Below are 25764 nucleotides of genomic sequence, written 5' to 3'. Positions count from 1 at the left end.
CTCGAATGATAAAAGCTGGACTTTGAAGAAGTTTTGCACTTTTCATGTTTACATTTCCGGCCTGGTTTGAATAGAAGTAAATGATTAAAAAAAAGTTGTGTTCCCGGTTACAAAAAGATTTTTATTTCATGGACATTTTTAAAAATTTGTAAAACTGGTCAAATAGTAGGTATTACAGAAATTTGTTAAAAGAAATACAAAAATATTTGCACGCTTATCCGCCTAACTAATGACGAATGCGTAGGTATGGAAAATTGAAACAAATAAACTAAAATTTATTTGAAATATAAAAATGTTTACTGCAGTTAATTTCATCTCGGTCGTCGGGGCAGTCCTGGAATCGGTCGCACACCTGCTTCTCACTGATGCACTCCTTGTTCTCCGGGCAGAACATTGGTGTTCCTTCAGGACAGTCTGCAACATTTCGAAATATGTTTACATGAAGAAAATGTTTTTGAAAATTTAAAAATAGTAACTAAAGTTTAAAAAGTTGAAACTTTGAGAAACCGTAGAAAAGCATGGCTTTGCTGAAAACTGCAAAAAAAGTTTTTGATTTTATTGAATATATTTAATTGAAGAAACAATAGGACCAAAATCGCAGTTACCAATGTGGACGGCTCTACTGAGTACGTGTGTTGCGTAATGCGATATAAAATCGACAGAAACGGCTGCCAACAAAATTGCCAGCGTAGAAACGATTGTCCAAAAAAATATCAGAGCTCGTCGATATTGAACAAGTGTTCCGCTGGAGTACGAGAAGGAAACGCTTGAATTTTTAAGCAACAATTATAATACTTTATTATAAAATGAGAAAATTTAAACTCGATTTTAATTTGTTTTATAATTTGAGTTTATTTTAAAATAAAGACAGAAAGCAAAAAAATGAAGAAAAGTTTTTTTTATAAAATCTTACATAGTTGCTTTTCTGTTATAAAATGTCATGGCTTAAAGTCTGGTTTTCAATTTAACAAACTTTATGAAAAAACGTGCTGACACAAACAACGCAACAATTTATTTTCATAGTCCAAAAATAAATATAACTTGTTGAATTAAAAATATTGTCAACGTCACAGATGAAGGGAATTGTTCGTTAGTATCGTATCAAACATAAATATTAAAACAATTTTATAAATCCTTATAGATGCCAAAATTATATATGGAAAACGAGCACAAAGATCATTATGTCTAATGAATATGAGAATGCAATTAACTGCAATAAACTAAAATGAGTGCAATCAGTCATTCAATCAATCAACAATCCTCTTTAATTTCTTGAAGAGACCGTTTTCAAAATAGTTTACCATCGATGGCCAATTTTATTAAATTCAACGTTTTCACCACAGTTCAGTTCATTATTCAATGTCACTTGTTCATATCTGGGCTGGTCTTTCAACTTTTCAAGTTGTTCTTCCTCATTAGTACAGTTTAAATTTTCATGTCATCCAGGATTTTAAAAACATGTCCAAATTAAACTTTTATTTTGTTTTTATTGAAATACAATTAATAATCTTTATGCCATCATGTATCTCCATCAATTCCAGTAAACTGTGTGGTAATAGATCAAAACCATCAACAAACCTGAGATACATAATAGTTTTGATCCTCTAGCAATTCCATTCTTCCATGATTTTAAAATAATGCAATGCGTCAACTTTTACGCATTTATTATTTATCCGTCTCTTACCTTCGCTAGTCTTTTCAATTTTGTATTTCATTTCGTTTTATTGGTTTTTAGTCTTTTTGGCGGCGGGATGAACTAGTGGTCTAGTGGTTAAGATCGCCTGGTCCTGTTATATAGTGACCGGGTTCCATTATGACAAAACGATTCCTACCTATCAGTTATCATGTGCGTTGTATGTGATGTGATGCTTCGTTAAGGACGTATCGATATACCAACGTTGTTTGAAACAACGCATTTGTTTGTGTGTCATGTCATTGATTCTTCTAAAGTTTGGAAGAGTGTAATAGAACTTCAAGCTTTTTCTTTCTTTATTTTTGACATTCAAATTTATTTTCTCGATACTAACTTTCCATGTTTCCACAATTTTATACATTTTTTGGTCTTAAAACTATAATGTGTCAAGAAACAGATTTCCTGAAAAACACTAAAACGTTTACAATGTTTACATATTTACTGATTCGTTCAACAAATTGCTAAGCTGACAGTTATACGGACGAGAATATCCATTACTTTTCTAAAAAAATATTGAATATTCATAACATTTCACAAAATAAGAAAGAACTAATGTTGACGCGGATTACAAGTCACGTAAAGATTGGTAGCAATGAAAAGTAGATAGGATTGTAACAACAAATGCCCATTCACTCCGAAATTCGTGATAGAAGTTCCCTTGATACCTTGTTGCAGATGTTGGACAGGAGAAAATTGGCAAAAAAAGCTAGAATGAAATCAACAACATTCATTGGTATAATATCTTCTATTAAAAGGAAGCAGTGGAATTTATGCTCCTAGATGGTGAATGTAATTTTTGTAAATGTAATTTTGTAATTTTTACGATAATTTATTTGGTTTGCCGGTAGTTTCACTTTTCAACAAAACAACAAGCGCGGTAGTTGCGATAGCAAAATTTTAGCAAAATAAAAATCGAGTCTGGAATCTGTTTAAGTAAGACTAGTTAAATAATTAATAAAGGAAAAGAGACATATTTTCTTAAAACAAACGATTTGAAATGAGTTTGTGGGTAGATAAGTACAGACCTACCTCTTTAAACAAACTGGATTATCATGAAGAACAGGCTGAAAAATTGAAACAACTTGTAAGAAATTGACATCTTCTGTTTTAATAATATTTTGTTTATTTATTTTTATATTTTATATTAAATTTAAAAATATTTTTAATTTAAATTTTAATTATTTTTAAATATAAAACCTCTTGAAACTTGTTTACAATTATTTTATGGAGTGCAAATTAATTACTGAAAAGATAACAACACTCACATTACCTAATAAAACTGAGTAATAATCATTACATTCCGATTGAAATTGAATTATCTTTTTTTGCTTTTGGTTTGGCAGTTCAGTGCCACTAACTAAAATCATGGAAATCAAACTAGTCCACAAGTTTATTATTTTTATTTAGCATACTAACTTTCAAAATCTTCATAAATCATTTGATAACATTTTTTTAAGTTTTATAATTTTGTCCTCTGGCTATTTTTTTTATCTTTCTTTTTTCTTTTTGATACAAGTTCACTTCAACAATTGTTCATTTTTAAAAAATTTCTCTCTTTCCAACTAACTAAACATATTTAGCTTAACTCTTTTAAATAATCATTTAATGTTAATCAATGTCACTCATACTCATACATAGACTGTAATCTAAGATTGTTCTACAAAGTTTGCTTGAAAAAATTTGTAATCTTTTAATTTTTATTTTGAAACAAGGTTTAGTAATAAGGAATTTGATAAGGAATTGAAATGTAAATTTTTTATGATTTGAAGGTTTCTCTTGGTGACTTTCCTCATTTGTTGGTGTATGGGCCCCCAGGGGCTGGTAAAAAGACGAGAATCATGTGTTTGTTGAGAGCTCTCTATGGCAATGGCATTGAAAAGTTGAGGATAGAACATCAATCATTTACAACTCCCTCAAAAAAAAAATTAGAACTTTCCACCATTGCTTCTAATTATCACATAGAAGTTAACCCTAGGTATTTCTTAAATTATTAAAAATTTGAAGATTGTCAAATAATTATCAAATACTTGTTTGAAATTTTCTTCTAGTGATGTTGGTATATATGATCGAGTTGTTATTCAGGAACTTTTAAAATCAGTTGCCCAAACAAATCAGCTTGATACGACTTCACAGAGAGATTTCAAAGGTGCAACTTTTATTGTAAAAATTCTTAATACTCTCATTTACTCACTTATTAAATAAAATCAGTGGTGCTGATAAATGATACGGACAAGTTGACGAAAGATGCCCAGCACGCTTTGAGACGTACAATGGAAAAATACATGGCAACCTGCAGAATCATACTCTGCTGTAACTCTCCGAGTCGAGTTATTCCTGCTATAAGAAGTCGATGTCTTGCTGTTTGTGTGCCCGCTCCCACCATGCAGCAGGTTCAGAATGATTACTGAATACTTTTAAAACAATTGTATTTACAGATAATTTTTGAAATGTAAGATTGTGAATAAGCTTTTAAGTTTCAGTTTTTAGTTTCATATTTTAACCAATTTTCTAGATAAGTGAAATCTTAATTGCAACGTGCAAAAAGGAAAATTTAATTCTACCAGAATCATTAGCAAATAGAATTGCTGAAAAATCAAACAGAAATTTGAGAAAAGCACTGCTCATCTGTGAAGTTAGCCATCCATATTCTACCATTTTCAATCCATTTGTTTTTTTTTCAAATTTATATATTTTATTTCATGCATGAATAATCATAAAGGTTTGTAAAGTCGAACGATATCCATTCACAAATGATCAGCAAATAACTGAACCAGACTGGGAGGTCTTCTTAAGGGAGACTGCCAACATGATCATCCAACAGCAAAGCCCAAAAAGGTTGATGTTTCCATTAAACAAAATAAGAATTACAATTGTTTCGCCTGGATCATTTGATTGATGTGTCTATCTTGATTAGGTCCAAATTACTTTTAAATTTATTATTAACAGACATTAACACCAAGAACTATGAATCAGATAGATTTTTTTCCAAATATGTTAACATGTGATGTATGTTGACGTTATTAATATATACAAAAGTTCAAATATATGTTTTATGTATGCTTATAGAAGAATTTTTCAAAAATGATTTTAAAAAATTGTTTGCGGTACATAGCAAAATATATGTTAAGATAAGTGACTGTTTCAAAAAGTGGAATGCATTAAATGAAAAAGTTTTCATTTATTATGAAAAAATCTTCAACAACAGTATCACATCTTATTGTTCAAGCTTATTTCATATCTCCAATTTGGTGAGCTGTGTTTGTAAGCTGCACTTATCTGGTTTTTTATTTGTAATTAAAATTTGTAATTTCAAAGTTTAGAATGTTTTCATTACTAATAAGTACCACAATTTTTTCATTAAGATTTTTGCAACCTGCTCTACTCAGAACAAATTACCGAAATTAGCATTGTTGTTGTTCTTATTTAATTCCAACATATTTTGGAAGCATCTTTCACTTGTTACTCCACACTCACAGAGTTGCAGAAGTTCGCAGCAGGATCTATGAACTGATGTCCCACTGCATACCAGGAGATATCATCATCAAAGTAATCGTCTTTACCTTCAAATTACATTTTTAGCTATAATATTTTAACTTTCATAACTAACCCAATTTTATTGAAATGTTTTTTTAACCTTCATCAACAACTTTACTGAAAAATAATTTACAAATGTCAAAAGTGTTTAATCTACAAATGTAAACTTTATTCCAGGGTTTGCTCAATGAATTACTGCAGAACTGTGATGGCCAGTTGAAATCGCAGGTCATTCAGATGGCCGCCTTCTACGAGCACAGGATGCAGACAGGCCAGAAGCAAATTTATCACATAGAAGCTTTCATCATAAAATTTATGGCTCTGTACAAAAGATTTCTTGAAGACGGCGTTCTACAAGGCTTCATTGATGATGAGTCTGATGACGACATGTAATGCGTCCAATTCCGCCTTTTATTTGTCAATTTTAAACAAAACACAGTGACTAAATTGAATTTATTTCTTTATTTAAAAGTTTCAACAAAACATAAAAAAATTCAAAGCAAAGTAATCAGTTTCAGAATGTTATTTTCTTTTCTTGATTTCTCTTAGATAAGGTCAGCAACTGTTGAAAATAATATTAAATTGTGGGTTAGATTATCATAAAATAAGTGAAACAAAATGAATGAAACAAAGAATTATCAGAAATAGTTACCATTCATGGGCATTTCATCAATCTGTGTACTGTAGTACTGTTCAATGTCCCTTAAAATTCTGATGTCATCGTGTTTCACAAAGTTGATGGACACACCCTTCCTTCCAAATCTACCTGATCTTCCAATCCTGTTTAAAATAAATTATATTAGCATAATATATTTTTATTACCTGCAACTTTTTTATAAATTAAAAAATGAGTTTATCACAGACCTGTGTATGTAGAGCTCACGGTTGTTAGGGAGATCATAATTGATGACCAGCGAAACCTGCTGCACGTCAATGCCTCGAGCCCAGACATCAGTTGTTATCAACACGCGACTAGAATGGTTGGCAAAATGTTAGAGTGAGCAATATTATCAATGAAGGTTGCATGTAATGTGTGCATCTAAATGTATACATATATGTGACCAAGTGTAGATTAGGCTAGCATCAAAAGAAGAATCCTACCTGGCACCAGTTCTGAACTCCTGCATTATTGCCTCTCTCTCTTTCTGTGGCATGTCTCCATGCATAGCAGACACTGTGAAGTTGTTTTCACGCATCTTCTCAGTCAGCCAGTCCACCTAAACAGTGTAGCATAGTTAGTAACTTGTTAAGCAGTGCTGATTATTCGATTCAAGTTAAAAACCAATACCAAACTCGGAGATTAACTAACTAAATAAAATAATGAGTTACCTTTCTTTTGGTGTTGCAAAAGATGACAGCCTGTGTGATGGTCAGTGTATCATAGAGATCACATAGGGTGTCAAATTTCCATTCCTCTCTTTCAACAGCCACAAAGAATTGTTTCAAGCCTTCCAACGTCAACTCATCACTGAAAAAAATATTAAAAAAATTAATTATATAAAGAAAACAATTGATAATAGACAAGTGGTGACCAACCGTTTGACCAGTATTCTTACTGGATCATTCATGAACTTGCTGGTCATTTCCAGTATCTCGTGAGGCAGTGTTGCTGATATGATGGCTACCTGGATCGCAGGAGGTAGGTATCTGTACACATCATAGATCTGCTCCTTGAAGCCTTTGTTCAACATCTCATCAGCTTCATCCAAAACCAACAGCTTGATGGATCTCGTTCTCAGTGTTCTTCTTTTGATCATATCTGAAAATTAAAATAAATTAATAATTTTTTAAATAATTTATTTTAATATTTGAAAAATCTTAAAAATAAGACTAAGAACCAACCAAAAACTCTTCCTGGAGTTCCAGAAACAACGTGCTGTCCATAGTCTAACTTTCTTAAATCTTCTCCAACATTTGTCCCACCAATGCATGCATGGCACTGTACACTCATATAATCTCCCAGTGCTAACAAAACTTTCTGTATTTGTTGAGCCAGTTCTCTGGTTGGTGATAACACTAAAGCCTGGGTTTCTCTAATCTGGGTGTCAATATTCTGAAGAATGGCTATGGAAAATGTAGCTGTTTTGCCAGTGCCAGACTGAGCCCTGCGCATTTATAAAAATATCAGTATATATGTAAAGATTCAAATAAAAGTAATTATTTCAACTTATTTTTTGAATAAAAATATCTTACTGAGCAATGACATCTCTTCCTTTGACAATTGGCTTAATAGCTCGCTGTTGAATTGCTGAAGGTTTCTCAAATCCTGTCGTGATTGTGGTGAAAAATAAAAAAATTAAGTGATCAGTCGATTTTTTTTAAATTATTAAAATGCTATTAGAGTATGTTTTACTTTTGAAAAATAAAAAAAAAACATAAAAAATAAATTAAATACTGCAACAATAATTTTTTTAGATTAATTAATAAATCTCTGGTAAAAATTTGAGCGAGTCACCAGAATTTTTAAAATTAAACACTGTTGTTGCTGCACTTGAACCTATTATTAAAACTGTTAGTGTTAGCCCCAATGCTAACATCACACCTGTGCCAAGAAGCATGGTATGGTACACAACAAATCAAAAAACTTTTAGAGTGCAAGTCCATGGAACTTGTTTTTTCGATTCCCATATTAATAGTAAATGTACCATTGTACCATGAATATAGTGAAGGAAAAATACTTTTGAAAGAGGATACGGAATGTAGCAATTTGAAACTCTCAGACCCAAATATATCTTTAGCATTATCATGTCATGTACCACACAATTCTTAATTTTGCAGTGAGTGCTCAAAACATAGCTTTAGCGGCTTTATATATTTTAAATTATATATATTATATATATATTATATATAAATATTTATTATATAATAAATTTTATAATTTTATATATTATCCAATTTTGTAGTTTATTTATTTTTATTTGATAGATAAATAAAGTAATAAACTGATTATAAGATTATAATTATTATTATAAGAAGGCTAAACTTATAATTTATCAGATTATCTATCAAATAAATAAACTACAAAATTGGATAATATATAAAACTTATAAATAAACAAACATAAAATAAAAACATGAACAACTACCGTAAGCATAAATCCCACGAACGAGTTCAGGCCGGAGTCCCATCATATCGAACGTCGGCAAGACATCGACGTCTTCGGAGCTCTCAAATTCTACATTCTTTAAGTCCTCAACAGTTTGTTTTCTGCGTTCAGCCATTTTTGAAAGAATTCAAAATACGATCAAGTGCGACAAAACAATATCAACTTTTATCAATGTTCCGTAGAGAACGAAAGAGAACATATATATATACACACGAAAACAACAAATGTTACCAAAGAACATATATATACTCACAAAAACAACAAATGTTACCAGAGAGCGTAATTGTTAAATTAAAGAAAGCCAAAGTTTTTAAATATCTTTGAGAACAAAAATTTTTATGAATCTCTTTGTGTGAATGTTATCGATGTCATTTGTATGATTATAAAATTTATCAACCATAACATAATAATTTAAATAATTTAACGTATGACTTTCGCTGCTTTTAAATTTTAAGCTTCATAAAATACAAAACTAAGTGGCGTCGTTAATATTTACAAACGTTTTTTATAACAAAAATCATCTTAAATGCACAATAAAAATGTTTGCAAATTAAAGTAAACAAATTAATTCCCTGTGGCGTAAAAAAATATTTTTTACGCAATAATTTTTCAAATTGAATCAATTTTAATTTTGTGAGAAAATGAGGAAAATGATTATTCGATGAAATGTCAGCAATAGAAACTGGCCATGAACATTAGTAGGTGATTGATGCAGGCATTTAAAGTTGATTTAATTTAATTTATCAATCAATGCAAACGGTTTGCTCGGCATTTCATCCAAAGTTACGTTTTCTTCCCGGTTTTCTACTTATTATGCTTTTCTTATATGTACGTATAGGCCCATACTATACCTACCTGTATTTTCCATAGTCGTTTAATGTTGAACATCAATTTTGGTTACTGGGAGATTGGAACGAAAGCGATCCGAAACTGTTTGCATTTGTTTGCGCTTTAATTGTCGAGCTCTTTGTAATGAGTACCCTATTTAGGGAGTTGTGATGTTAATGTTAATTTTTTTTACAAAAGTAAAATGACAATAGACAGCAATCAAATCAACGAAAGGAAAAGCAAAAAAGGTTTGACTTTGGCATTCTCTGTCCTATTTTGCAGTTCGGTAATCATTGCATCTACTTTTCTGACTAATCTACTTTTTCACCCATTTACGTGGAATGCAAACAGATTATATGATGAAGGTGAGTGGTCTGATGCTAAATAGATTTAAATAAATGTAAAAAGATCATAAATCATGAAAATTATTTTATTGCAGTTTTTGGTAAACCGTCAAATATACAAGGTAACTAATTTTTTTACATTTTTATAACAGTTATAATAAGAAATGGTCATAATAATTTATTTTTGATAAATACTGGCATGGGAAAATTGATAATATAAAGTTCAAACGTCAAATATGTGGCTATGCGCTTCATAAATGAAAGCCATTAAATATTATATATGCTATATAGACTGTCCGCCAAACACCGCACTCTTCTGTCCAGCCAGCAAAAAATGCCTGGCTGTTGAGGAGGTTTGCGATCGATATCAGGACTGCCTAGATGATAGTGATGAGGTCAACTGCGGTCAGTACTCAAATTTATTAACTCCTTTTTGTTGTTGCTTTTCTTTAAATTAAAAATTTATTATATCACGAAAACAATTAAACTAATTTAAATTTGATTAAATAATAACTTTAAATGGTACAAAGCTTGTGAAAGCAACGAGCATCAGTGTCGGAATGGCAGATGCATATCAATGGACTTCTTGTGCGATGGCATTCACGACTGCCCAGAGAAGGACGATGAAAGTGACCAGGTGTGCGGTAAGCAGTGAGTGTTGAGCAGTCGGCAAATTACGCTAACTCTCAACATTATGTATCACATTATAATGCTGAATGGACAAAATGCGGTTCATGATTTTTTTTATATTGTCGTTTGCAACGTACGAACTTACGACTCACTGTTATAATATCTCAGGTAAGTGTCCGACGAACGAGCTGAGATGTAAGGGTCTTCCTCTAATTTGCATTCCCTATGAACAAAAATGCGATGACCATACGCAGTGCCCGCACGAAGATGACGAAGACAATTGTGGTAAGTGCTTCCATCCCATCACAGTAGTCAGCGTTTGAACTGAACAGAAATCATTTATTAATTTTTATCGCAGTTGAAGTGAAGGTATCAAACGAGTTAAAAATTTCTGTGAGAGGTCAAGATGGTTTGAATATTTGTTCGTCGGACTGGAACTCGCAATGGGATGAATGGTTTTGCAACAAAGCTAACTATGCGTACTCTTCATGTTTTATATTTTATATTTTTGAGCAAAATGTTTAACTCTTTAAAAACTTCTTACAATAAATTTTCAATGCCAATTCTAGGACGAGTTTGATAAAGTTTGATGTCAAAGCATTACCGCCTCGTACGATTGCGAGATTAAAGTTCAAAAAACAAAGGAATTTCAAAGACAAGCCATATACAATCGAAAAAATGTATGGATTTGATTGGTCACATTGATATATTAATCAATTCGTGCAAATATAAAATTAATAATGTTTTAATTACAATTTTATACTTCCATGAATGTGACCGATGTATTGATAAAAGCAAGTTGTCATTTGGTGAATTTAACATATCTTTAAACGATTATTGACAGATTGCTAAACAGGAGTTGTCCAAACGACCTTGTTGTCGCACTGCACTGCCATCAAGAATGTACGAAACATTTGTAAATCATATGAAACTATTTATAATGAACAAAAAACATTTATCACCATATGTGTAGATTTTTTAGCGTCGATCACATTCGACGCCATTTTAGTCAGCAACCAACATTCATTTGAATGAAACGCTGACATGATTGTATTTTTAAAACAACAAGCTTGTGGAAGGAGGCATCTTATGAAAGAGAAGCCAGGAAAGGGTTACATAATAAACGGAGTGAAAACAGAGAGAGGTGAGTATCCGTGGTACGTGAGGCTGGTGTGTGGCTCGGTGGTCTGCGGTGCATCCATCATCAACTCCAGGTGGTTATTAACAGCAGCCCACTGCCTCCATCAACCTCATTCCATGGAACTGAATAACAAGTGCAATTCTATTCTTAATTATCAATTGTTCATTCATCTGTAATGTGTAATAAATTTTTATTTCGAATAACCAAAAATTATTTTTAAATCTATATATCTCTTACTAACGGCCATGTCAGATTTTTTCCTAAACAATGTCGCGTTTTTGTGGGCGCCAATCATTTGCAAGATTCGACTTGGTCGGTATATACTTTAGAAAAAATCATCGTTTACGGAAACTACATCCACACGACGTTTTTAAACGACATTGGGCTGTTGAAAACTAACAGGCGAATACAATTTTCTAAAATTGTTCAACCAATCTGTCTGCCCCTCACTCCTTACAAGCATTCAGAGCATCCTGTTTGTGTTAGCGTTGGATTTGGGAAAACAAACAAAAGTTAGGTCACATCTGATATGGATTGTTTTTAAAAATAATAAAATAATATATAGACAAATCTATATATATATGTATGAGACAAATATACAAATCCTCACTCTGAAATTGTATCAATATTATGTACTGTTATAGGTTTGTGTTAGATGGGTATAAATTTTTTCAAAAACGATTTCCAACATTAAAACGTGAAATTTAGTAGACCACACCAAACATTTTGATCGTGCAATCAACTTCCAAATTAAAAGAACATTACACCAACTCAACCAGACAGATTGTCTCCACATTTACTGCAGCAGCGCATGGCGATCAAAGACGCGTGCGACGACAACCCATTCATAGAAAACTTCTCAAACGTTTTTTGCATCGGAGTAAAAGACGGGATGAGCACATCGAATATATGTACAGTTCAGTGAATGTATTGTAATGCGAATGTCTTTGAAAGAAATCACAGTATAATATAATTAATATAGTATTAATTATATTTAAAAATGATGTTTTTTATAATACATAAATATTTATTGAAAGTTGAATTTGTTAGGGAGATAGCGGCGGACCATTTGCTTGTAAATACCAAAAAATGGACAGATGGACAATCTTTGGTGTTCATAGTCTTATATATGGTAAGGGTAGATTAAATTTATATATGGGGAGGATGGTGAAAGGTTATGAAAAAATTATATATGTAGTTATATGCATGTGGGCGACATGGTAACCTAGTGGTTAAAGTCGCCTGTATAAGCCTTTGTTTTAATTTTTTGTATTAATTAATTAAATTATTTATTTATTTATTAATTTTTGTATATTGTTTTTTACAGTTCAAAAAATTAAATAAATATCCTAAATAATATTTTGTAGGATTCGGGTCGATACCAAGAAATTCTAAAAACTGCCAAAACAGCGTTGACACAAATGTGCATTCTTATCTTCACTGGATAAATTCAGCTGTTGAAAATAATTAATTTTTTGGACTAAAAATAAAATAATGCCCGTGCAAATTAACGTTGTTGCTAAGCTTTATTGTAAATGTTTTACATGTTATAGCGCGTTCATAAATAAAAAAAAGGTGACCAAGATAAGATGTCTCGACGCTAATATCGATTTTTATAGATCAAAAAACCCAAAATACCGTGTTGAATTGAACTCTCAAAAATTGCCATGTTTAACAAAGCTATTTTAACGTGTGGACATAATGTTTGATGGAATCAAAAGTGTATCATGCTTGCAATTAAGATGAAATTGGAAAGTGTTTTAAATGTACAGGCAACAGATGATAAACAATATAATTAATGAATAATTGTAGAGTTGGAATACATATCACCGTGAGTCAGTCATCATACAACGTGTGGTCATTTTGCGCGGTGTTGAACCTTTCATTACTTAGAATGTCAAGCGTAGTAATTCTTCATTGTCTTTCATCAAATCATCCTTATATAGAAAACCGTATACACTTTTTCAAGTCTTATCAAACATGACGTGTTGGATGTTTATTAGTGAATATAAGCTCTTTGTTTATTTACAAAAGACTTCAATATATAAACACATGATATTTTAAATAAAAGTGTTATGCAGTTCAAAGCAACAGAATTGAAAGTTTTTACATCTCATATACACTAAAATCGAAGACCAAACGAACTGTAAGCTTTCCATCGAGACTTCATCAAATCATGTCAAGATAGGAAAACAATTTTGCCGTGAAAACTCAACATCAAACTGTAAGATTAAAAAAAGATGCCAAGGAATGAAAATAACGAAGATGAAGTTATCAAGGAACCTCCTTATCTTCCTCCTTCTTATCCGCAGCGGTAAGTAAATTTAACTATTTATTTATTTATTCTACTCTCATAAACTATCACTTAGAAATGAATTGATTAAAACATTTTTATTATTTTTGTATAAAATGAAAAAAGTTCAAAAACTAATTTTTAAATCAGAATCGGCAGAGTAAGTAGTGAAAATGAGAGTCAAATCAGGAAAAAATTAATTATCTTTATATGGGCGGCCCTCAGCACGGCATGCATACTTCTAACTTCCTTTGTCCTGCATCAGCTCTCAAGCGGTGTTTTGAATCTGTCATCAAGAATCATTCATTTAGGTTCTCTTTCTTTCTAATGTTATCGTCTTATAAAATGATTGTTCGTTTTATAGTAATGAATCTCAAATTTTCATTTCCAGTATACGGTAGAGCCACCATGTTTAATGGCAAGTTGATTGTTTTTGTATGATAAAAATAATTTTATTTAAAAATATATGTAGACGTTTGTAAGTTTCTCGTAGTCCTTCATCACCTCAGAGAGGTATTCCGACGCGAATACTTTTAAAAGCCATGTTAAGCTGCAAAACAAGCGAACATTAGCGCTTCCGTGACGCCGATGTTTTCTGTTGAAGCATGAAAATAAGAATGATACGCGTGTAAGATTTGTGAACACCTTCCATGTATTAATATAATACAATTTTCCAACACTACATTTAGTACAGAAAGAAATATAATTAATTCTGTAATTTTTGTATTATTCTACAAATATAACATTTGTCCACGTTTAGCAATTGTCTGTGAGCAGTTTTTTTATTACCCATTTTAGTCAGAAAAACTTTTGCTATTTCGTCTTTTGTGGACACTGAAATAATGAATGAAAATATTGCAAATCATTTAAAGACTGCCCTCCTGGGACGATCAAGTACTGCGAGATAACAAAGAAGTGCATGAAGTCCTCCCAAATGTGTGACCGTTACCAAGACTGTCCTGACGACAGCGATGAAAGCAACTGCAGTCAGTGCACCAGCCTCAGCGTTTTTTAATCCAATTTAAGTCAATAAAATATAATAATTGCGGTTTGCAACAAAACCACTAGTTTGTTTTTCTCAAATAAAATGTTGAAATAGGGATGACAAAAGTATTCGGAGATCCGTACTGGGTAGAAGGTTTGCAAAGTTTTTAAAAACAGGCTGTCAAAGTAAATTTTTGACAATTTGAATAGAACACAATCCTTACGACAATTATATACAAAAATGTTAAGGAAATAATCATCTAACAACGAGCACGGATCTCCGACTTAACCATGGGGAATATAGTGACAATTGTGTAATGTAATCAATCGTTCAATAAACTAATTAATGAACCCAGCCTGTATTGGAGAGGAGTTCCGTTGCATGGACGCCAGGTGCATCTCAACGTTGTTCCTCTGTGATAGGGTGCTTGATTGCCCTCTGGGAGATGACGAAGGAACCAGTGTTTGCGGTTTATATTCTCATTTTTTATATTTCTGATAAATTCAACCAACTAATTTAGTTAGTTAGTCAGTTAGTCAGTCAGTTAGTTAGTTAGTCAGTCAGTCAGTCAGTCAGTCAGTCAATCAGTCAGTCGGTCATTCAGTCAGTTAGTCAGTTAGTTAGTTAGTTAGCCAAGGAACTTTCAGGTTTGATTGAAATGTTTTAATTTATAAAATTTCCAAAAACCCATGAAAGGTAAGTGCGGAAAGGATGAATACCGTTGTAACGGCAAAACAATGAGATGCATCCCGAATGAACAGTACTGCGATCAAGTGCAGCAATGCCCTGATGGAGACGACGAACAATCGTGCAGTTGCTACCTTTTTATTCATTTTTTCTTTAATTTAGATGAAATTCCAAATGCTGATTTTGATTTATACAACCAACTGTTGCTGGTATAAATTTTAAATTGATAAGGTTTTCAATCTACTACTAATCTCAAAAATCCGAAATAATTTTGTTACATTGGCAGTTCATTTCACTGGTAGGAAGGAGCTCTTGTTGACCGTGAATGGTGAAAGAAACGTCAACGTGTGTGCCAAAGACTGGAAAGTTGAGTGGAATGAAGTGTTTTGCACGATGGCGAAACAAAAGTTCGTTTTTATTTGCTCATTATCAAGTTTGCTGGACTGATTTTTTTTAGCGACTAATATATCATAGATTGAATAAATGGAAGATAATTAAAAAAACACGTTAGGTTTATTTTAATTTAAAGTAAACTTGAATCAATCAATCAATCAATCAATCAGTCAGTCAATTAGCTTATAAAGCGCTATTTCCGCGATGTTCAACAGCGCTCCTCAATGAATTTTGAAAACAGATGGGTCTTGAGATCCGCTCTGAACTTCGCAAGTGATGGAGAAGTAGTCAGAGAAGTAGGTAGAGAGTTCCAGAGAAAAGGACCAGAAAAAGCAAAAGCAGATTTGGTAAGGCAAAAGAGTGTTTAACACGAGTTAAGAAAAAGCGAGAAGAAGAAGACGATCGTAAACCGGGGCGTTTAGGTTCAATTAATATATCTGATAAATACTTAGGAAATAATTTAGATTGAGACTTATACATGAACGTGCAAATTTTAAAAATTATTCTATATTTTATAGGTAGCCAGTGCAAGAGAACAAGATATGGAGATATATGAGAAAAGAAAGGGGCACGAGCAACTAGACACGAGCAGCAGAGTTAAAAGCTTTACTTAAAGGATAGAGTATAGAGTCAGGAAGACCATAGTAGAGCGAGTTACAATAATCAATCCTAGATAAGACTAACGAAGTAACAAGAAGGAGAAGAGTAGGATCATCAGGAAAAGGCAAAAGTTTTTTTATTCTACGTAGATGAAAGTAAGAGCTTCTAGCAAGAGAAGAGAGAGACATAGTAGAATCAAAGATAAAACCTAGACTACGAAAGTTATGAGAGACATCTAGAGTTTTAGAATCAGGTAAGATAATAGGAGGAATAGTAATAGAGTGTTTAGATTTATTAAAACAAATTAATTCAAACTTAGAGGGATTAAGTTTAAGACACATAGAGTCAGACCAAGCGATTATTGAAGAAAGACATAGAGATAAATTATGAAGAACACTATTGAGATTAGATGGAGGAAAAGAAGTATAAATGTAAGAATCATCAGCATATAGTTGACTAGAGAAAGAAAAGTTATTAATAATACGAGGTAGTTCAGAAGTATAGAGTAAGAAGAGGGCCAAGGATAGAACCCTGAGGTACCCCGAAAGTAAGAGTAGAGGAGTTAGAAGTAGAATTATTGAGAACAACAGAAAAAAAACGATTACAGAGATAAGAAGAAAACCAAGATAGACAAGAATCAGTAATATTAAAAGAAAGATGCAGCAGTCTCAAGAGAATAGTATGGTCAACAGTTTCAAAAGCCGAGGAAAACACTAGAGTGAACGTTGTGTTTAGAATAGCTATAGTTTGATTTAATAAATTGAGCATTAACAAAATCAGCAAATTAATAATAATTAGCAAATAAATATTTTGAAAACAACAGAAATTTCAAGAAAAATCAAACGTTATATAAGACGCCACCAATAAGCACCGTCATATTTGATGTGGTTGAGGAAAGTGGATCTTATAAATTGGTTAACATTGTCAAGTAAATTATTTCAAATTTAATCAAATTTCTTTAAAAAAAATTTTTTCGAAATTTGTTAACATTTTATAAACATTTTATTAATTGCTGTTAATAATTTAAAATAATTTTGCAAAGGGTAAAAAATGTTTCCAAGATATTTTAATGTTTTAAAATTTCTTAATAGAAAATCAAACTACAGCTGTCCGAACAATCTCGTTGTTTCTCTGACCTGTTTATCGCACGGTAACATTTTTTAGTCATCTGTGTACGATCACGTGGCGACAAAATTTATTACTAAAATCTAGATTGCGGTTCAAGGCACGTAAAAACGGGCAACTTTAGAAGTAAATACATTATTTATGGTGACAAGGTGGCAAAAGGCGAGTACCCCTGGCAAGTGAAATTGAACTGCGGTAGGCAGCTTTGTGGTGGAAGCGTCATAAGATCAGACTGGATTATCACGGCTGCACACTGCGTCATGCTCAATAAAGCGTACGCTACTTTTTTTAATACTTCAAGTAGTAGTACTTTGCTCAGTAGTACTTTAATACTTCTAAGCAAATTCTTATAAAAGTTTATTTTTTTCCCCAAAGTATTTTCAACACAAAAGATTGTACGGTAGCAGTCGGAGCTGTTTATATGAACGATCACAACTGGCTGCTATACGGAGCTGAAGCACTCCTGCCACATAAAGATTACGTGGAAAAAAATCATGAGAATGATATTGCTTTAATAAAATTGAAGAGAAAAATAAATATTTCGCCGTACGTACAAACGATATGCCTACCAAAGAAGCCTTATAGTAAGGAAGATTTCTCTTATTGCATTAGTAGTGGCTTTGGGAAAACGATTAGAGGTTTTGTTACGTTCACATTTATATTTGATCTAGTATCTATTTGAGTGGTTGTGCAATTTCTATTGATTTTGTTTTATCTTATTCAAAAATAAATGTTGTTCTAGAAAATATTTTGATACGTTCCGCTTACCAACGTATCCATACGATTCCAAAAAACTACATTTGTTAAAACAAGCAGGGTGTTCTAGTCGAAAGTTTTTTTTGTAATAGGGGTCGGAACGTTAAAAGAGTCGAAAAATTTTTATTTCACTCCGACATAAGTGTTGAAGTTGTGAAATGTTTGAATTTTTTGTTTATTCAGCAGTTGTTTTTTAAACTAGTTTATTTTAGGAAGATATTATTTTTACCAAATAAAGAATTCATCGTCTGTGAAACTGAAGTCACAATAATTTTGCAGCTGTTTAGTAGGCAAATTTTTAGCTGTTTAGTGAGAAGAATATTCATAGATTGAAATAAAATCAACAATAATGTAAAAACATTCCCCCTTTTGGTACTTTTATATATTTTGTAAACTAAAAAAATGACTTTGTCTCGCTGCAGAAAAACAATGACTGTTTTGTTAAAACGCAAAGACCTTCTAGTCTTTCTTAATATATGAATTTAGATTAATTACATACACAAAGGAAAGGAAGGACGTCAGTTCAATTTGATTGTTTTAAATTATCTATTTAATCAACAGACAATACTTTTTTTTAAACTGTAAAGCAGAAATTGAAAATATTTTTTGGGAATCGGCTTCTAAAATGTGCAATCCAAGAGTTGGAGTTGTATAAATTTTTTTTCAACTCCGACACCCTGGTTAACAGCAAAAATTTGTGGTAACGTTAATTTAATTAAAATTATTCAGAACTTGTTGAAAATGCAATTTTAGAAAATTTGGTTGAAGTGCAATAATTAGATTAATATTTAAAAAATACACACTAACACAAAACCAAGGTTTCCCTAACAATAAATGATACTGCAAATGACACGTTTCAAACATTCAGACCAGGTCTCGCACACTTTGTTGCAGCAGAGAATGATAATAAGAAATGATTGCGGTCTGCTGAGATTGCAACAGAAATCTGGTTTCTATAATAAATCGAGCAAGCTCTGTGTCGGAACGACAGGAGATTATTATCAGGAAAGTACAATAAGTACATGTCTGGTCAGTGAGTTTTCAGAATTAAACTGTATATTTTTCAAATTTAATCCAATTCAACTCTAAAAACAGTTTCTTTAAATGAATTTCACATATTTTACAAACTTGCTTGTATTAAATGGATGTGAACGAGATTTTCTTGAACTGACAAACGGAATGTTAATATTTTAATTGAAGGGAGATAGTGGGGGACCTTTTGTTTGTAGATCTGCTACAGAAGATAGATGGACATTGTTCGGTGTTCACAGTTTTGTTTCAGGTTTCAATTTGTTAATGACGGACTTGCGCGCCGTTCAACTGCTATTAAAAAATCACTAATTGTTTTTCAACAGGAGTGATCACGGACCTGGAAACAGATTCCTGCAAGCAAAGTTTCGAATCAAACGTTTACAAGTACATGGACTGGATCACTACCACAATAAGTCTACACAAGAGAAATGCGACTGATGATGCTGTCTGAATTTGTTTGGATATAACATATGTCTGATTTAGTTTAGATATAAAAATATTCCGTTTCCAAGGTTTTGTAATAAAGGGAGAAAGAAATTATCACACTTAGAGAATCAAAGAACTAATTCATATGGTGACTTAGTCTTTTCAGATTCTATTAGTTGATTAGTTTAAATTTATACTAGGAAAAATAGAAAGTACGTAATTAAATTCAATTGATATTTGTGCATTTTTAATTTTTTCAATTACTTTTTTTTAATTTGGAACCAATTATTCTCATCTTCGAGGCTAAATTCACTAAAAATGTTTTCTAAGTTTTATTGGACAAGGTTTCAATAATCAATTTGTCCCTTACAATTATCAAGCAATTACAATGTTTCCGTATTAAATTGCATTCCGGATTTCGTGAACCATCGACCCTGCTTATAAAAGAGCGTCCCGTATTTACGGCTACACAAATATGCCTTTAAAATCTTGCCCAGATACCTCTCTTCTGCCAATTTCTAACTCAACCAACATCGAAACTGTTCACAATTTGATAAACGTTAACGCCATTGAGGATCACATGAAGCATTCCAATTTTAAAAAATTGAACGTTTTTGTACAGTCAATCTCGAACTTCATCTCAAGATACGTCAGTTTGTAAAGGACACGTTCTTTACATTGGTCACAGGATGGCTCCCTATCATTAAACTGCACACCGATCCTGATAAAATAAACTTTCATTAAAACTAAAACAAGATCAAAATGAGTTCATAAAAAAAAATAAGATAAAAGCTCACCTCGACCATCGTGAGTCTTCACTCATTCGACACGAAATGAATGAAAACTACAATTCTTTCTCCGATAAATACTTCAGTTACATGATGTTTACTAATTGCAAGTTTTACACGACAAAATATGTTTCGGCTGCAATAAAGACACAAGTACACAACCTAGGTAGGCACCTGTTACTTCAATCCAAACTGATCGTGCATTAAAACTGGTTTTATATTTACGTACTCATGATCGAATAAATACAGAACACAACATGAAAAAAACCACAATGTGAACAAATGTTATCATTTTTTTGATTTATTGTTTGAGCGAGATGAAACTTTTTTATAAAATTTGTTCTTTTCAAGTTTTCTCTTTTTGTCAATTCCCCCTTCGTACTTGAAGTTCGAATTCTTCCGTTTAAGGCTATTTGACTCTGCAGAACATTAAAAGGAAATTTATAAAATGTTAGTTATTTGACTTTATAAATATTTGACTCAATAGGTCATTAAAAGAAAATTTATAAAATGTTAGTTCGTTCTCAAAATGGTACTCATAAATTGAACGTGAGGCAGATGGTTGTGAATGACAGGAAATGTCTGCCTATCTATACTTTTTTACTTTTTAATGATTCAGACTTTAAAGAAACAAACCTAAACAAATACAGATATTTATATGACACGCAAAATATAGAATAATCAGGAGTAAATTTTTAAAAACTAAAAGAAATACAGAAAATTAAGGACATAAAGCAAAGAATAGGAAGAAAAAACGGATATATATTTAAAATATTATTGTTTAACTGGGTTTAAAAAATAAAAAATCACTTGTAAATATTGCAATATTCAATAAACAACGCCATTATTGAGAGTGCTAAGCAAAATACCAACTAACAAATTTCACTATTTAAGAAACAAATATGTTCCTAATAATCTCGAAACGAAAAAAAAAAATTCAAACTTACTGAGTGGGACATGTGGAGGAACGAGAAGACCAAATGACTGAGCAACTTTTTGCAGGTCCAATTTATGGACATCAAATATTGTCTTAAGGGAGTGAGAGACATAGGAACGAATGAATGCCTTGTAACCTTCTTGGGCAGCCTGGTGCAGGTAATAATTCTTACCCAGCAGCTTCTCCAACTGATTAGGAAAAAAATGAAAGAAGCGATGAAGGTTTGCTATTTTAAAGAGACAATATTATTTCAAGTGAGACTGCAGACACTATTGTAGTAAAACTGACCGATCAGCCATTCATTCTCTGAAACCGTGTTTACTTATGATTTTATTACTTCAACAACAATTTATTAAAGAGGAGACGAGGTGAAAAATCACAACGAAAAAAAAACCCGAACCTGTGATTGAATATTAGAAACTTTATTCCATTTCATTTCATATTCACTTAATGGTACTTTGGCTTCTTTCAAGTAGTCGAGAAATAAAATTTCCTCTGACGTGAGGAAAAGGAGGGCGTGGCCCGACCCTCCCGCACCCCGAGCCGTTCTCCCAACTCGATGTATGTACTCCTGAAGTAACAAATAGCAATGGTGCACTTCTTTCTATTAAAATTGTGTCATTCTGACGCAACTTGATATTTAAAATCTAGAGGCATCAGTGCTAACATCGACCAGTAAAGTACATTACAGTAACTAATGGCACACAAGTATACACCCTAAATAAACAGTTCACATACTATAAACACTGGCCATACAGGCAGAAGAAGACATAACCCAAATATAAACTTACATTGGGATCATCTGGAGGATCGTACTGAACAATCCAGTCCACGGCGGGAATGTCCAACCCTCGTGCTGCCACATCGGTGCACAGCAATATGGATTCTGAATCGTTGCAAAATTTAAAGAACGTTTCAGTCCTCTTTGCTTGCTTTTGCTGTCCCTAAGCAGTGATATAGACATTATCGCATTGAATAAAATGAGGTACCCACCAGTGCAAACTATGAATCAAAGTATTGAAAAAAACTTACATGTATGCACATGACGGGCAAATCAATGTAATTGAGAAGATCATGGAAATACTTGACAGCCATGCAGGAGCTGAAAAACACCATAACTTTTTTATTTCTGTACTTTTTCAAAAACGTGAACAGCACCAAGAATCTTTTTTCTGGCGGACATACAACATAACCCTGAACGAACATAAAATGTTTTTAAATTGAATGTCTAATAAAATGTCTGTTAAATCAATTAAAATTAAAAACTTTATTTATACAAAAATAAAATTAAGAATATAATTGTGAAGAAATGAAAGGAAGAAGGTACAAACCTGTTCCAGGCCTTCAACTGTGGCCTTCTTCTCTTCATCGTCGACACCAACATACACCACGTCTTTTTTTAACGACACCTTCACCAGATCTTCAGTTTTCTTTGTCTGTGTGGCAGAAAACAACATGGTTTGTCTTTTTCCTAAGAAAAAAAGAACAAAAATAAAAAATTAAATTATTGCTATTTAAAACGTTATCTTTCAAAAAGTAAATAAAAGTCAGGAGAGACCACAAGCATTAAAAAGTAAAAAAATAAAATGGATAATGAAAATAAAAATTTATGTAAATCAAGAAGCCAGTATTAAGAACTTGGTAAAATTTTGATGATTTGCCTCATTTCTTCTTCGAAACCATCTTGAAGAATTCTGTCCGCCTCATCAATTACAAGAACTTTAAGGTTGCTGAATATGAACTCCGGCGTGTTCTATATTTGTCAGCAGATTTAAATAAAAAACAAAATTTATAAAAAATTAATAAATAAATGAACAAACTTGTAAATGATCCAAGAGCCTTCCGGGTGTGGCCACAAGAATATTGATTCCTTTCCCAAGCTTTTTTGCCTCCTGCTGTCGATTTGTGCCACCCATGACCAGGCCAAATGTGTGGCCATGGAATTGGAGCAACTCCTCCAGAACTTTGAACGTCTGCATGGAAAGTTCCCTCGTTGGTGAAATTATTATTGCTCCAGTGCCTGAAATGCATCAGGTATTTAATGGATTCATGCACGTGCATCATAAAATAAATATGTATTTTGTTTATGTTTTTAATTCCTTAAAAAGATAAAATAAATGTTTTATAATATTCTAGTTCAAAATGCGAATGAATAATATCTACCCGATGAAAAATAATCTTAAAAAACACTAAAGTCATAATGACATTAGTTTAAATATGCAGTGTAACCACGTGAATTTAAAAAAATCTTTAAAAATTTCTTACCACTTCTTGGTTTGAACCCAAGTTTATTGATGCGCTCAATTACCGGAATGAGGAATGCCAACGTCTTGCCACTACCTGTTTTGGCTGCACCCAGCAAATCTCTGAAAAAAAATCACTTCTGCTAAAAATTCCTTTAATCCTTTACAGACTTGCAAATAGTTGTAATGATTATATTCATTTATTCACCTCTATACTATAAACTTTTAGAAAATGCTTGAAAATTTTTATTTGATATAGAAATCTCTCTGCATATACCCAAAAATAAATACATATACACCATCCAAACACACACACACACACTTACATACTTACATATACAATACACACACACACACACATACAGAAATTTTATTGCAAAACACCAACCTGCCCTCCAGCAAATGTGGGATACATTGTGCTTGAATCTGAGTCATCTCTTTGAAGCCGAGTTTCTCAACCGCCTTCAACGATTTCTCAGAAACAAATCCATTCAGCACTGAGAAAGATTTGTTTTGTTTAAACGTTTCAGCAAGACTTTCCATTGGCTTATCTTCTGGTGGAAATACATAAAAATTTAGCATTTAATTTTTTCTTTTTCAACTTTTTCAAATTTTTTTAAAATGTTCAAACATTAACAATTTGACAAACCTTTATTTGGTTCACCTTCTGCATGTACATTATCAGCTTCTTGAAAAATAATAAAACATAAAAAAATTAACTAAGTTGAAAATTCATACCAAACAATCTTGTAAATAGATATGTCAGCCAGTATTCAAAAATAACTCCACACAAATAATTATAATTTGTAAATATTTTTAATAAACAAAGGTTATTGCTGTCTTATAAAATATTTAAAGATTGAACTAAATTCCTAAAACTAAAACAATCAATAACATGTTACAATTGAAATCAATTCATTTTTTAATCTTTAGTTAGGTCAACATATATTTAAATTTTTTAATATTAAAAATCTCCATTTTTATGCTTAATTAAAAATGCTTAAAAACATTAAACTCAAACCATTACCATTGGTAAACTAAAGTTAAGTCTCCTAAAAATATAAAAACAAACAGCCTTCAAGTCATTGAACGATACTTAATTCAATGATTAATTAATTTATTAATTCAATAATTAACTTTAAAATTTTACACAGTTCTTTTCCTGTGATCTATTTTCTAGAAGAAAACCTCTCTAGATTCTAGCTAGTTTCTTGTTTGCTTCGTTTGTGTTAATGCAAAATGTTGCTAGTAAATTAGTAAGTTAGTTGTTAGTAAAAGTAGAGTTTAGCTTTTTAGCCTGTTATGTGTTATGTTAGCAGTGGATTTGGTTCACACACAACTACAACCCATGGTGAAGTACGACGAAACAAAATCATTGACACAAACAACTTAAATGTAAAAAAATGTTGCAAAAATATTCAAATAACTCCAAATTTTTATTTTTTACCTTCAGTCATTCTTTTTTTCTAAAAAAAAAAACTAAACGATTCTGATCGTCACCGCGAACACGTTATAGCGATAAAATAGCAAAATAAACATTGAAATGAAAACATTTTTATTTAAAACAAAGATCTTTTGAGCAAATGAAAATTGATTTACCAGCATATTGTTACTTACTTGGGTTGCTTTTCGAATCTGTTCAATGGAATGGAATGTTAATATATGTGGAATCCAAGAAATCATCAGCGCATCAAAATTGAGAATTAACCCAACCAAGGATCGATCTGTGTGCAAACCTTTTAGGCATAGGTTATAAATTTATAAGGTTTTTGTATAAGTTGTAACTGTAACTTATACCTCAATGGTTCAAACATAGGCAAAATGCAAATGAGATATTTTAATGAAACGAGAAATAATGTATCTAACAATCAAATCAAATTTTTCGATGTGGCAAACAACCGATTAAAGCATACCTATATGTAAACATGATTTTAATACGTACGTTTCATTGTTTTTTTTTATGATTATGTCGCACAGAAATATTGAATTGCAAGAACTATACCAAGAGGTTGCCCATAAAGGATTTCACACTTTGACGTGGGGAAGGAGTCAAAAAATTGTAACACGGGGAGGGGTTAGAGGGTTAGAATTAAATCCGGTGAGTGACATCCACTTTTCAGTTTCTGCCGTTAATAAAAACTTTGTTAACATATTTTTAACAAAAAAAGGTTATACATGTGATCAAAATTTTGCGTTTTTTTATATGCCTGTTTATTTGGATTC

At 31.9% G+C, this 25764-nt stretch overlaps 4 protein-coding genes across 4 annotated transcripts; 2 read left to right on the top strand and 2 right to left on the bottom strand.

Annotated features, from left to right (window-relative positions):
- Positions 1-2414: 2414 nt before the first annotated feature.
- HELRODRAFT_98421 (hypothetical protein) lies at positions 2415-8457 on the bottom strand. Its single transcript, XM_009016027.1, has 16 exons — positions 8310-8457; positions 7421-7493; positions 7070-7332; positions 6764-6986; positions 6557-6695; positions 6329-6444; positions 6092-6199; positions 5880-6007; positions 5403-5789; positions 5170-5237; positions 4413-4528; positions 4206-4325; positions 3902-4083; positions 3742-3839; positions 3463-3668; positions 2415-2777 (listed from the first exon to the last, which is right to left on the bottom strand). Exons 1-9 carry the CDS (start codon positions 8446-8448, stop codon positions 5773-5775), a joined length of 1206 nt encoding a protein of 401 aa, XP_009014275.1. The 5' UTR covers positions 8449-8457; the 3' UTR covers positions 2415-2777; positions 3463-3668; positions 3742-3839; positions 3902-4083; positions 4206-4325; positions 4413-4528; positions 5170-5237; positions 5403-5772.
- A 1580-nt stretch (positions 8458-10037) lies between these two features.
- On the top strand, positions 10038-15456 carry HELRODRAFT_75816 (hypothetical protein; the record flags this gene model as incomplete). Its single annotated transcript, XM_009016026.1, has 4 exons — positions 10038-10144; positions 10980-11013; positions 14465-14575; positions 15265-15456. Coding segments are annotated over 4 exons (444 nt in total), but the record flags the coding sequence as incomplete, so codon positions are not given.
- Positions 15457-17284: 1828 nt separating this feature from the next.
- On the top strand, positions 17285-19598 carry HELRODRAFT_170189 (hypothetical protein; the record flags this gene model as incomplete). Its single annotated transcript, XM_009016025.1, has 6 exons — positions 17285-17384; positions 17447-17633; positions 17735-17997; positions 18984-19144; positions 19316-19397; positions 19471-19598. The coding sequence occupies 6 exons, from the start codon at positions 17285-17287 to the stop codon at positions 19596-19598; spliced, it is 921 nt and encodes a 306-aa protein (XP_009014273.1).
- A 917-nt stretch (positions 19599-20515) lies between these two features.
- HELRODRAFT_98414 (hypothetical protein) lies at positions 20516-25029 on the bottom strand. Its single transcript, XM_009016024.1, has 12 exons — positions 24989-25029; positions 24191-24229; positions 23930-24095; positions 23564-23664; positions 23119-23318; positions 22937-23051; positions 22630-22769; positions 22331-22492; positions 22090-22242; positions 21699-21869; positions 21309-21486; positions 20516-20780 (listed from the first exon to the last, which is right to left on the bottom strand). Exons 1-12 carry the CDS (start codon positions 24996-24998, stop codon positions 20650-20652), a joined length of 1566 nt encoding a protein of 521 aa, XP_009014272.1. The 5' UTR covers positions 24999-25029; the 3' UTR covers positions 20516-20649.
- Between the last annotated feature and the right edge of the window lie 735 nt (positions 25030-25764).

This window comes from Helobdella robusta, assembly GCF_000326865.2.
Source record: "Helobdella robusta unplaced genomic scaffold HELROscaffold_17, whole genome shotgun sequence".
NCBI classification, from domain to species: domain Eukaryota; kingdom Metazoa; phylum Annelida; class Clitellata; order Rhynchobdellida; family Glossiphoniidae; genus Helobdella; species Helobdella robusta.
Note: the sequence above shows the minus strand (reverse complement) of the source record. Positions and strands in the feature narration are given on the sequence as shown.